This window comes from Canis lupus, chromosome 23 (genome assembly GCF_003254725.2).
Source record: "Canis lupus dingo isolate Sandy chromosome 23, ASM325472v2, whole genome shotgun sequence".
NCBI classification, from domain to species: Eukaryota; Metazoa; Chordata; class Mammalia; order Carnivora; family Canidae; genus Canis; species Canis lupus.
This window is the reverse complement of record NC_064265.1, coordinates 46,942,736-46,955,544: the sequence shown is the minus strand read 5'-3', so window position 1 is coordinate 46,955,544 and position 12,809 is coordinate 46,942,736. Positions and strand designations below refer to the sequence as shown.

Sequence of the window (12,809 nt, the reverse complement as noted above, 5' to 3'; positions counted from 1 at the left end):
GGTTAAAGGTGAGCTAGTGCACAAATGGCCTCCGTGAAATTTATTATATACCAAGAGAGCAGAAAAAAACCCCACACTTCCACAATCATCAGGATGACTATACGACATCTGGGTCTGCAATAATCTGTATCACCCTGTGAAGCAATGAAAATGTACCTGATCACTCTGTCACCCCTCAAAGCCATCGGATATCTGCTTTGCAATCTTAAATTTATAAAACAAAAACAGCTGTCACAAAATAAAAAGGTATCCATATTTTTGTTGTTGTTGTTGTTTTATCAATCACGAACACGATGGTTAAACAGGAAGAAAATTAACTGGGGATGATGAGGAGGGAAAAAACACGACCCCCTACTGCCTCTGCTCTTCCAGACAGAGCAGTGAACATAACCTGCTCCACTCAAGTCCTCCCAGAACCAGTCTCCACCAGGCTGCTGCTCCTGTTTATGTTCCTTGTAGCACTGCTCACACCCGCAGTTAGGTGGCTGATTTATAGGTTTACCTACTGACTGACTGACTGATCCCATTAGGGATGTAGGATCCATGAGGGCAAAGCCTTATTTCCCGTCGCTCCTGGTGGGCCCCGGTGGTAAATAAAGGAAAGAACAGGCCTCCCATTATCCTCCCCATGATTTTCTGATTGGATCACTTTTATCTGATGGGATCACTTTTATCTGATTGGATCACCTCTTCTCCCCATTTGCTGACAAGGACTCCGAGATCCCCGTGAAACTAAGGAATTTGTACAGTCGCAGAACAACCTAAGCAATGGAGACTCCTCCGCCTGACTTATCTGCACTGTATAAACACATTTGGCAGGCTATATTTAGAACAAAAAATGGTATCAAGTTGAAATTCAAATAGCCAGTAGTGTACAAAATGCAGCAACTAAGAAAACAAAATCTAAGGGTTCTTTTCATTGTACATCGATACAGACTTCTTATGGCCGTCACCACAATACACTTTTGAGTGACGCTGCGGATTTCACCTGCATTGACTATGCCACGTGTTATCAGCTGTGTATCGGTATGTCAGAGTTGGTTTGTGTGAAATCCATAAACGGAGTTGTCAACAGCAAAGTTGTCCAAGTTACCCTTTGAACAACAACAACAACAACAAAAACCCCAAAACACCTCAATTTTGCCCCAGAGTATTAGGGTTGCCACTATCAAGATGATAGCAGGTCTCCACAGTTCTCACTTTGGATGAAATTGGGAAGAAAAATCTCTCTGATAATTTTGATCCTAAAAGCTGCTGTAGAGAACCACTGTGGGATGAAGGGGAATGTCAGTGATAAAAACAGATTCATACGAAACGGGTTACGCTCAATAACTGTTAGCACAGTTCTATAAATTAGGCCCCACTTTTTTCAGTGAGGGTCTTCGAAAAAAAAGTATTTAAAATAATCTTATACTTTGACGAAAAGCGGAGTCTATGAGAATTCCCAGGGAAGTAAATGACTCTTTTGAGAAAACAGTTTCTACAGAGAACTGTTGGATTGTAACATTCAAATTCACTGTGCCAACTACGGCACATGCGTATTAAGAAGGAACCTAGATCTACAATTTTGCTGATTTCCTATTTTTTTTAATCTCTTAATCAATATATATTGGCTGCCTAACAGCTTATCATTAGGCTGGGTGATGGAGGTTAGAAAAAGAAATACAAAATGCAATTCCCACCGATAAACAAGAGTCCGATGCAGGTGGCATCGATGGCATCTGACTTCCTGAGAAACATCCTCAACAAGAGGAGTGGATAAAGTTGGGGGCTCAAAGGTCAAAGGAAATTCCTTCAGACCTGAAGAGGATCCACATCCCCCGGGGACCATTCGTTCTCTTGTAAAGGTAAGTCAGTGGCTTTCTTGACCTAGCAGCCCAGCATGGTTCCAGAGACCTCTGGCTCTTTGTTGCCATTGTGGTGGGGGTTAGAATTACCACGTCCCTCGAAAGTGCCCTGGAACCTGGGATCGGTCCTGGATACCAAACCATCCTCTAGGATGGGCTCCCCGTGCAAAGTAATTCGTGTTTGTACCCGCATCACAAATCTACAAGCCACCGATACCCATGAGCCCCTTCTGAAGCTACTCTATTGGGAATACGGTGGCACTGCTTCCTAGGATGTCAGAGACACACCAGGAGAGGGATCCGAGGGAGGAATGACACAGGACAGGGACACAGCCCAGTAAGCGCTGGGTGGGAAGGACAACAGCCTTGTTTATGCGGAGGACATCTGTCACCTTCCTCTGGCATCTAGGCAACGGATTCTGGACTCCTTTTAGGAGGCACCTCAAAGAGATAAGATAACACCATTCTAGAAACTCAGGATCTCAGGACACAAATTGTATACCGCAGTAAAATGCCGGAAAATTCAACAGGCCATCTGCACACGCATGTTTCCTGTGAAAAACCGATAAGGGGCTTTGGGATTTTCGACCCAGATGCCTTCTCAGGAGTATTTTTGCATCTCATACGACGTTTCCCTTACGTTACCGCAAACGTGGGAACAGCTACCTTTCAGAAGAACATGATAGTATTGGCAGCACACTGAAATATTCTGAAAGGCTATTTTTGTGATATATGTTCTTTCGTCGTGTGTATCTTACGCAATTTTGCCGAAAATAGAAAGGAGCTGGTTCAGAAGAAATGTTAAAGCAAACATATTATTCAGAAATTAAAGAACGCCACTTTGGATGTTTTCTACGTCTTGCTGCTGCTTAACAAGTTCTAGGATGGTTGTTTATCCAAAGAGGCAGAAGGAGGAGAGGTACGTTGGTTTTCCAAAAGCATTCCATTCATTTTTTTTTGAGTTTTGAAATAGCACATGAAATGTAAATATGTACAAAAGACTCAATTAGCTGAACCCTGCCTCTATTAGCATCACTGTGATGGATCTCATATCAATTAGTTCTTAATTTTTGTCTCAGAAGCTCTGAAACGTTTAATAGAAGCATTAGGCAGCAGTGAGAAGTGAACTACTTGTTATCACCGATACAGGGTCGCCTGAGACTGTGTATTAAAGAATAAGGCCCCTCCTTAAGGAACTTTTGTTGCTACTCTATCACATAATATGAAGACAAAAGAAGTCTATGTGCCACTACTGGCTATTTATAAATCTCAACTGCCCCTACCAGGTAAACATATATATATATATTTTTTAACCCAATGACAGGGGTTGGTTACTCTATTTGTAACCCAAGCTCAGTAAAAAAAAAAAAAAAAAAAAAAGCCTCTTAGACACCGTTTGCAATCCATTCAGATGATAAAAGCGAAGAGAATGCCAATACTTTATTAGCCGTTCCCTGCAAACCTAGCCATTCCCCTCAAAATAGAATCGGAAAGAATTCAACAGAATTTTAAAAATATGCCTCCCCGTGAGTTGGGGGTGGGAAGGGGGTTGACAAACAGATTCGGTAGGCCTGCGGCAATCGTATGCTACTTCTCGCTGCTTCCAATTAGGATGTCAGCACTTTGCCGATCAAATTTGATTTTCTTCCCTCCCGTATACCCTATTTTTCATCCTGAATTATGCCAAGGTGTTTCGTATAGAAAATACCACTGAGATCATGCCTGGTATAGGGTTAGCAAAAACGCTGCACAAACCAAACCATGTCAGGCAGGAGCCAAATGCTCAGAGAACTGAAAAACATGCCAAATTGAGCCCCCCCCCCCCCCCCCCCACCATACTGCCGGCTTCTCAAAGGCCTTCTAGAGCTGCAAGGAGCACTGCTGTTTCATGTGTGATTTCTCAGGAAAGTTGCACGAACCAAGTCTTTAATTTCAAGTGACAAGGTCAGAAGGAGGATTACAGGTATGTGCATCTGGAAGGAAGAAAAATGGAGATGTGGCAAGGAGGTCAGGCACCTGAAGGTGATGTCAGAAACCTACCAGGAGCAGCTTACCCAGTTACCTAACACATCTGCTCCGAGCGGGGAGGGCTTCGTATCTCACACCTGGGAACTTCATTATCCACCCTAGGGAAGGTCTTAACTTTCTCCAAGAAGGGTCTCCTGCGCGTGTAACAGGCTGCAGAATTCCTTCAAGACTGATCCAAGGAAACCGTGCTGACCAGTGGGTGCTCCAAAAGCAGAAAGATTCATGGGTGCTTCAGATTCGCAATTCAGATCTTACGCCTACTTGCCTGTATCTGGTTCGAATCCCACTCGGCCACCTACCAACCCCATGACCTTGTGTGTAGTAACTCGTAATCCTCTGGGCCTCAGGCTCCTCATCAATAGAATGGGAGTAACTATCCTCTCCACCTGACCGTGTGATTTATGAGGACTTAGGACAAATCTGTGCAAAGCCAACAGCTGGTCTCTAGAAAACACCAGTAGAATATAAATTACTCACATGACGAGTTTATCTGGGTTTGTGAGCTGGAGGTTTTCCAGTCTCTGTCTTCCTTGAGTGTGTCTTGGGGGCCTCAGTTATTGTCCTGGTAAGAGGGGGCCGAGGGCAGGTGGCTTTCTACAAGGTCACAGCTCCTGCTCTGCTGCTCCACAGACTGCAGGGTGAGGGCATTCTTGCCTGTGCTCTCCAGCCCTCTCTCTGAATCAAGTGTCTCTCCAGCATCAGTGTCCCTGCTACTCGGGGATGCTTCCTCATTATAGGAAAGAAGGCATGATGACTTATTTCCGAAAGCCTGATCTCAGACGAAGTCACCTGCGGACTGTCACCCATGTTTACCCACTTATGGTTCCATGTGTTGAGTGTGTGTATGTGTGTGCGGACAGAGAGATGCACATGCGTGAGCGAGATGGATGTCTGTGCACGTAGACATACACAGATCAATATACATACGCCTATAAAGAGCACATATGTAAATTAATCCCAGTTCAAGGTCTATGAAATATTTCATGTGAACTGGGAAGGATAAATGAAAGTGAGTTAGGCTCCAAACCACAAAAGGTTTATTATTGGTCTTATTAATATATTTTTTTCTACTCATATATCCTAGTAACTCAGAAACTACTCCACTACCAACTAACCTTTCTCCTTTGCCCTTATGTTAGGGCATGACTTAGGTAATAAAGATACCGTTTCCTTCCATGAGTTCATTTGCCTACCTACCTAGTGTAAATAAAATACCCGTGGACTACGAGATGTGCTTAGAGAAGACCCACCCAATACTGTCATTGAAATGTTTCCAGATTTCCAGCTCTAATTGTTAACTGCTAGGTCTCTGAACCAGAATCCTTAGCCACTTCCCAGAAAATCCTATGCCCCCTTCAGCCCTACCTTTTGCTCATTAGGTGTCTAGTCATACCTCTTCAAAGACATAAACCCCGGGCCAGATATAGGCAGGTAGGTGTAGGCCCTGAATCGTGAATCCGAAACATCCATGACCAAGACAGATGCTCTTGGGTATAGGAATTGAGGGTAGAAAGGGGATGGAAGAAGAACATTCCTCCACTCAATCATAAGACTGGGACTCCTCAGATTCTAAGAACCAAAAATCTAAACACTGTAACTAATTTCTGTTACATTTTTTTTTTCATTTTTTCAAATGCTATTTGCACAGGACTGGTATGAAAAGATCCTTGTAATTGTAAAGCTTTATGTCCCCCGGAGCTTTGTAGATGCCCAAACGTAGAAATGCTCTATTTCATCAGAGTTGCTGTTTACATGAACAGTGAGCAAGGACAGACTGAGGTGGGCGGCCAATTAGGTGCCCTCTCTAGCTGAGTCATCAGGCCTACTCAGAGCACGGGGCTCCCCAGCGCTCCTCCCAAGCACTAACACAATCGTATACATGTTGTGAATCTCCGGGATTGTTCCTGAAGACCCAAAGGCGACACGAATGTACAGGGTCTAGTAACATCCTGTTGGCCTAAAAAAACAGTGATTAGGGCCAGTGGCTCAGAGAATGGAACACAGTACAGGGAGGTGCAGGCCACCTAACCTCTATTCTTACTTTTTACTTTTCTCACTCACTTCTGGACTGACCCTGGTAAAGCTCTTTAAATAAATTAGTAGTACCCTTCAATCACATTTCTTAGGCTACTGGAGATAAATGAGGATGTACATGTATATACCTATTATGCACACAGATGGCAAATATGCATAATTGGTTTTCTATATATACATATTTCATTTTAATATTATGAGAGTCAGAATTTGCTCAGGAAACATATATGGATTAGAAGGGTACAAGGTAAGGTTGAACTATTCAGACATAAAGGCTTTCTGTGACTTCTAATGAAAGGAGCAAAGTCATTTGCTAATGAAAAATGCAATGAGAACACGTTTATGAGACAAAGAGCGCATACAAGAAAGGAACACTTTTACAGAAAATCTGCAACAGAGGAGAATAATTAAAAGGGGGTGACTAAACATATTTTAGTTCTTGAGTATATGAAATCATGGCTTTTGAAGGAGGAAACATACACTGTCATTTACTCTTTTCATATTTTAATTTTTAGAAGGCAAATTCAATTTTAATATTGCAAGTCTTCAATGCAGACAATTCCCTTCTTTCCAAGGATTTGCCTTCTTAGCTTTCGCTTAATAACAGTTTTACATTCGACACCAACTGCAATGCTGTCTTGTGCTTGGTGCAGGGTTATGCTACTGCAGTGATATAAAAATAGCAAAGGCAAAAAAAAAAAAAAAAAAAAAAACCACACACACACAGCAGACCGGAATAGTAGACCAGAATAGCTTAAAAATTGAAGCTTTTGGATCAAGCTCTCTGAAAGAATTATAATAGTTGCAACACCTGATTCCATGCTGTAAAATCATTCTTTTTTCATTATATAATATTAAAATTACATTGGGGATTCATATTTCTTTCTCCCCAGACCAATAAACCATTAAAGTTATACTGGGTCTCAGAAGAGTTCAAGATCCAAGCTGCACTGGCCTGCTGTGTCTGTTTACTTAATCTATTTTTATAACACTGCAGTAGCTGAAAGCAACTCACCAAATACCTGCTTCAACATTCTGTACCGCCTCGATGCAAGAGATAAAATTTTTGAAAAGTAAGCAGCAAACGCTGCTTTTTCATAAATCAATCAACTCTATACTATTAAAGTCAGGGCCATAAGGAACCCCAGATACACTGTTTTAAACATCTGAAATACAGCCCAGAAAAGATTCTAATTTTTTTTCCCACTCTGTTCTATCAGGTCAGACCGTCGCCTACGTCCCCTCTGTGGAATCACACACGTCGCCGCTCTGAGTGTGCAAGTCTGAGCGTCTGCACCAACCCTCTGCAGGTTTCCTGATACACAACAGGCTGCTGGGATAGATGTATCATCTCTGCAGCCACCTACGACACAAACACGCTATATGGCTAAATTACCTAATGAAATAAACCCTCGACCATTGAACACCCTCATGCCAAAAAGCAATGCCAAATCCAACTTTTACGTTGTGAAGCGTCTCTAACTGATTCAACATACCCATGAAAAATAAGCTTGAGAGCACCAACAGAATGGGATTTGCCAATTAAAAGTTGTTGCCATAGAAACAGGCTTTAATATGTTCTATGAAAAATATGAACATGTCATGCTTTCTCTTTAGTCATTTACATTTGAACATAAAATGTGAAAAACACAATTATAGAGAGGAGTGCAGCTCCCTAAGGGAGCATCAAACACATTCTCTTGTTCGAAAAAAAAAAAAAAAGTTCTTTTCTCAACCAAAAATGAACACATACTCTGTTTTCTTGAATTTTTTATAGATTATTTGAGTAATATATCACTCTAGTGTAGGGTGTGATTTTTTTCTCTAGAACTGAGCTTTTTTTCTTTTTCCAAAGTCCTCTACTAGATTTATATTTTCTGAAAGTCTTCAAACACTGTGCTCTTTGAAAAATAACTTTAAAAATATCTTTTGAATTACTCAAGGGGAAGATCATTACAAAGGATCCTTTGACATTCTAAACACTCTAAATACCACATGTTAAAAAGTATTTTAAGTACATCATTGAATGTTCCTGACTGTTGACTCAAGGGATTAATATGGGTTAGACTCTAGCCAGATGACCATAACCAGCCACAGGATATAAAATAGTGAACTACTCTATCACTTTTATTACTGTTTTACTAACATAGTGCGTGACAAGAATTCTGGACATAGTGCTATTAGTCTTCAGGTGGTGACCCAGAAGATAAATATTAATGTTTTGTAGAAATTCTATCATGCAGTTCCCAGATTGTACTCATTTCAATATCACTGCAAAAAAGCAAGCGACACATTTTAAAATTTGTTTTGTGAAAGGCTCAATCTATTATGATGTGAAATGATTCATTATGTATAAAATGAAGTCATCCTATGACTGATGAAAATTAAAAATTACTTAATCCTTCATCAATCGAGCATAATAGAATTATCCATTCGTGTGGGAAAGGTACGGAGAGAATATTGAATATATTAATATTGTATACCTTTGATTATTTATGATAATCAATATGAAATGATTATTTATAACTGAAAGATTTTTAACTGAGTATATTTGATTTCTTTTAAAGATTTTATGTATTTATTTATTTGACACACGGAGAGAGAGCACAAGCAGGGGGAGTGGCAGGCAAAGAGACAGGGAGAAGCAGGCTCCCCACCAATCAGGGAGCCAAATATGGGCTCGATCCCAACGCCCTGGGACCTAACCAACTGAGCCACCCAAACTGAGTATATTTTTAGATGAAAGAAAGTAGTTGTTCGGAAAGAGGAGGCTCGTTTTTTTAATCATAGAAGATCACCTGAAATAAAATATTACAAAGTATATGAGAGTACCAGTCCTATAAATTCTCCTCTGTCTTCCCTTGTGGATATTTTCTCTCCCATCAAAGACGGCTAGAGAGTAATTTATTTAAGACAACAATGGCTCTTGGAAGATTTAACCAAAAAAAAAGTCTAAGTATAAGAAGAAATATTCTTTTGTTTTTTTCAAAAGATTTTATTTATTTATTCATGAGAGAACAGAGAGACACAGGCAGAGGGAGAAGCAGGCTCCCTGTGGGAGGGCCTGATGGGGGACTCGATCCTGGGTCTCCAGGATCACGACCTGAGCCTAAGGCAGATGCTCCACCACTGAGCCACCAAGGCTCCCTAAGAAGAAATATTCTTGAAAAAAGTTTCTTTTTAATACCTTACAAATTCATTTTAAAAATTAAGCTATTTACTCTTCAAATTATAACAAAAATGCAAATCACATCTTGTGGTATTGCTACCACATAGTACGAGGTCGCTTTCTGAGAGTCCTACTGGAGATGTGTATAACCTCTCTTGCGTTACATTAAAAAGTGTAAGTAATTCTGAAAACTACACAATCATTATTTGGTCTTCTTTGCAGGCCTAATGAGTAAATAGTAATGATCTAAGTAAGCTTTATGAAAACATGCCCACTAAAGAATCAAATCTGTAAGCGATACTCAGACAAACAGTTGGCCAACTCCGGACACGGCCTATCTAACGGCACAAAGTCCAGGATTATAAACACCTGACGGCATGGGTTTATCAAATTAGACATTTCCCAAGAAACACAAAAGAATGTCTGTTTTATCGAGCAAGAAGGTCCTCCCTCTGCAGATTGAGATTTTAAGTTTTAAAATCAAAAGTTGGAAAGCAAACATCATATAAACTCTGCACCTGGCAGTGAGCGTTGCAAACAACCTGCTTGGGTGCCTGTCTGATTGGGTCCAACAACCAGCACCAACCACGGCAGTGCTACCCGAAAGGATGTCAAAAACACTGTGGCTATAATCTATTTGTTGTTTAGTTTCTTTTTCTAAGATGTGTTGATCCTCCAGTATCATCATTATAGTCATTAGGCTTTATGGTTTTTAAACTGACAATGAAATGTAATTTTAAAAAAAAAAATGCAACTTCTAAAAATCATTTGAACTGAGTTTGTACTGTTTTCAAAATGAATACATTTTACCTTCAATTATTTTTCTAAAATTCTCTAGCCAGGCCAAAAAAAAAAAAAACAAAACAAAAAACAACAAAAAACAACAAAATAAACCAAAAAACAAACAAAAAAAAAACCAAAACAAAAACAGAGAGCAACACTCATTGGGGATAAAGGATTATTTTATATATGAAACATATTTTTTAAAAGCTTTTAAGATACCCTGATATATGGACCAAAAGGAGAACGTTTCCACTCGTTATAGCCAACCTCCATCTACCGCCCCCTCTCAAGTGTAACTTTCCTTAGAACAAAACACAGACTTCTGTTGTCTACTAAGCATATGGTGTCTATGATAATTCAAATACAAATTATTTATATTTTACATTTTGAAAAGTAGTATGAAAATGTTTGTCACTCTGTTACCCAAATAACTAACACATGTTGCAAAGTCAAATTCCCATTTTGTCTAAGTAGGCATCAAGTCTAATAAATAATAAATCTGAACCTCCCTTCCATGGCATGGACTTACTCAGGTGCTGTGAGCACGATACATACATCTGCTCGATGGCCATCATGTAAAAAGGGAGTCTGAGGGACGTGAAGGCAACAACACTCTCCTTCTCTTAGTCACAAATTATAAGGGATACGCTCTAAAGGGTTTTTGTTCACGTTATTTCTTCCAGCATGATGGCAACACGGTTCTCAAGGTAAAAGAGCCCTGAAGGGTATCATAACACATCTATGTACTAAAAGCATTCAGCTCCCAGCCTCCGTATCAATACAACGCAGAACGGCCCAGAGGATTCCTCCAAAAACAACTCAAGAGCGGTCACTGGGGAATTAGCCCCGTGGCAGCTATTCCACAGGGATAACAAACCTTTGTTGATCTTGTTACAATGGATCCTTCACACCAGCTCATCTAATTCGATCTAATGTATTCTCTATTCATGAGACAGTATTTCTCTAGAACCAGAAGTTTTCACATCTCTGCTCTTTGCAGGATACTTGCTGGCTCTGTGCAGGGCATACGGGCAGCTCCTGAGCTGTGGAAGGTCACAGACTCCTCTGTGTGCTAGGGACTCACTCTCCAGAAAGCTGCAGGCCTGGAATTAAAATAAAGCCTTGGGGGTGGGGGTGGGGCTTTGAATATCCCACCCTCCCCACTGAAATCAAGAACTCCTTTAAGGAGCTCTGTGGACCTCAAAAGAGCCCCCCAGGTTAAGGTGGAATGCCACCCTCACCCTCCCTGCTGTAGTTGTCACAGAAGGTGGGACGCGTCTCAGCATCCACAGGCAAGTCAGTTTGCACAAAATCATTATTCGCAAGCAGTCTGATGACGGAGAAGCTTTTAGTGGATGATAGAGATTTTAGAGCAATTTGGTAGGAACTTGAATCAAAACACTGGTACCAGCTTACAAGAGAGCCCCTGTGACATGGGCTTCTGGCATCCAGAGGTGGCATCAGGGAGGTCTTCCTTTCTGGGTCTGACCTGAAGGGTGGCGCCTGCCCCCTATCTCTCTCCCAGTGAGAACCACCCCTTGAAGGTGAGGTTACTGGGAGACTCAACACTGAGAAGTCTATGATGACACACAAAATAAAGTAGCATTCTAGAACTAAGAATGCTAAGACAAAAACAAAGTTGCAGAAAATGTTAGGATAACAGAATAACAGAAACTGAATTTAAAAGGCAAGAAAAATAAGAGAGAGATGGACGGTGCCTGATGAAAGAGGGAGAGCTAACAGAACAGGGCACCTAGCCAACTCCTACCAAATGCTGCCACTGAGGACAACTGGCTTCCAAATGAAAAAAAAAAATATTAAAGTTGTAACGCACCCTGCATAACTGCCTGGGATGCGTACCCAACAGCATTCATGGACGAGAGAAGTAGTACAAAAAAATGAAAATGAGCTCCTAGAACAGCATACTTTTTTTTCCCCCCATTCACTCTGGATTTTCAAAGTTCTGTTTTCTCTTTCACATGTCAAATTGCTGGAAGCTTTAAGGAAGGGGCCGGAAAGTCTTAACTTGCGTGTTCTCTCGAGTTCCTTTAACACAAAGTGTGATTTCTCCAGCTTTTTACCCCTTTTTAAAAATGTTACGTGGCAAGGGATAAGGATTCTATCACAGAGTCATGGCTGATGATTGTACGTTACGATTTTAGGAAAGAAAAATGTTTCCTTTCCCTTAATAAATCACTGTCTTGAGTGGCACTTGGTTGAACCACTGCGTAAGAATGGTCAGCTAGTTTTCCTTTTGGCTCCCTTTCCTGCCAAGTGGGTTTAAAGGCAAACTATGTCATACTTAGATTGCTTACTTGATTAAACATTACCACCTCTGCTTACTAAACAAGTCTAAATATACCTTCCTTGGGTAACCAAGGAGTGTGTTATGACTACTGAGTTACACTAAGGCTGTTTCTAAATCAATTGACAAATACACCAAATGCCTAATATGTCCCCGGCCTCAAAAAAAAACAAAAACAAAATACCATCCCTGTACTCAAGCAGGTTAGGGTGTCAAAGAGCAGTCGAAACACAAAGCACTAAGTCAATCAATTATTCAACACCAAACAACTAGACTCTTCAAACTCTAACTGGGTTGCTCATTTTGTTTTTTTGTTTTGTTTTGTTTTTTGTTTTAGGGGTTGCTCATTTTGAAATGAAGTTAGGCACTTTAGAGAAGTATCAACTTGAGCCTTTTTTCACTCTACTACCTTACAAAGCTACACTAGGTCACGTCTTTCAAAGGGATGGAAACATACCTTTACAGAAACACATGTGGAAACTAACATGTGTGAAAAGAAAAAAAAATGATTATTTGTCCATTAAGACCAATTTTCATAAAAATGCGAACATGGAAAAATTAAATTTTGCTAATTCTTGAATATGCTAGATCATCCCCCAAATGGATTTTCTGATAAGTGATTTTCCACTCAACAGCACACCTG

At 40.5% G+C, this 12,809-nt stretch overlaps 1 protein-coding gene across 49 annotated transcripts in view; it reads right to left on the bottom strand.

The window, feature by feature from the left end:
* The window catches only part of MBNL1 (muscleblind like splicing regulator 1), a 276,932-nt gene that overhangs the window by 62,374 nt on the left and 201,749 nt on the right, over positions 1 to 12,809 (bottom strand). The window contains exons 1-2 of one of the 49 annotated variants that reach the window (XM_049099975.1): positions 11,278 to 11,491; positions 10,739 to 10,964 (exon numbers count right to left, since the gene is read on the bottom strand). The exons of 45 other annotated variants lie outside the window; for them this stretch is intronic. In XM_049099975.1, coding sequence (XP_048955932.1) covers positions 10,739 to 10,780 — 42 coding nt within the window. In that variant the 5' untranslated portion in view covers positions 10,781 to 10,964; positions 11,278 to 11,491. Of the gene's footprint in view, positions 1 to 10,738; positions 10,965 to 11,102; positions 11,126 to 11,269; positions 11,492 to 12,809 lie in introns of those variants that run through there. 3 more of the 49 variants (XM_049099976.1, XM_049099974.1, XM_049099972.1) reach the window with 3 other exon arrangements.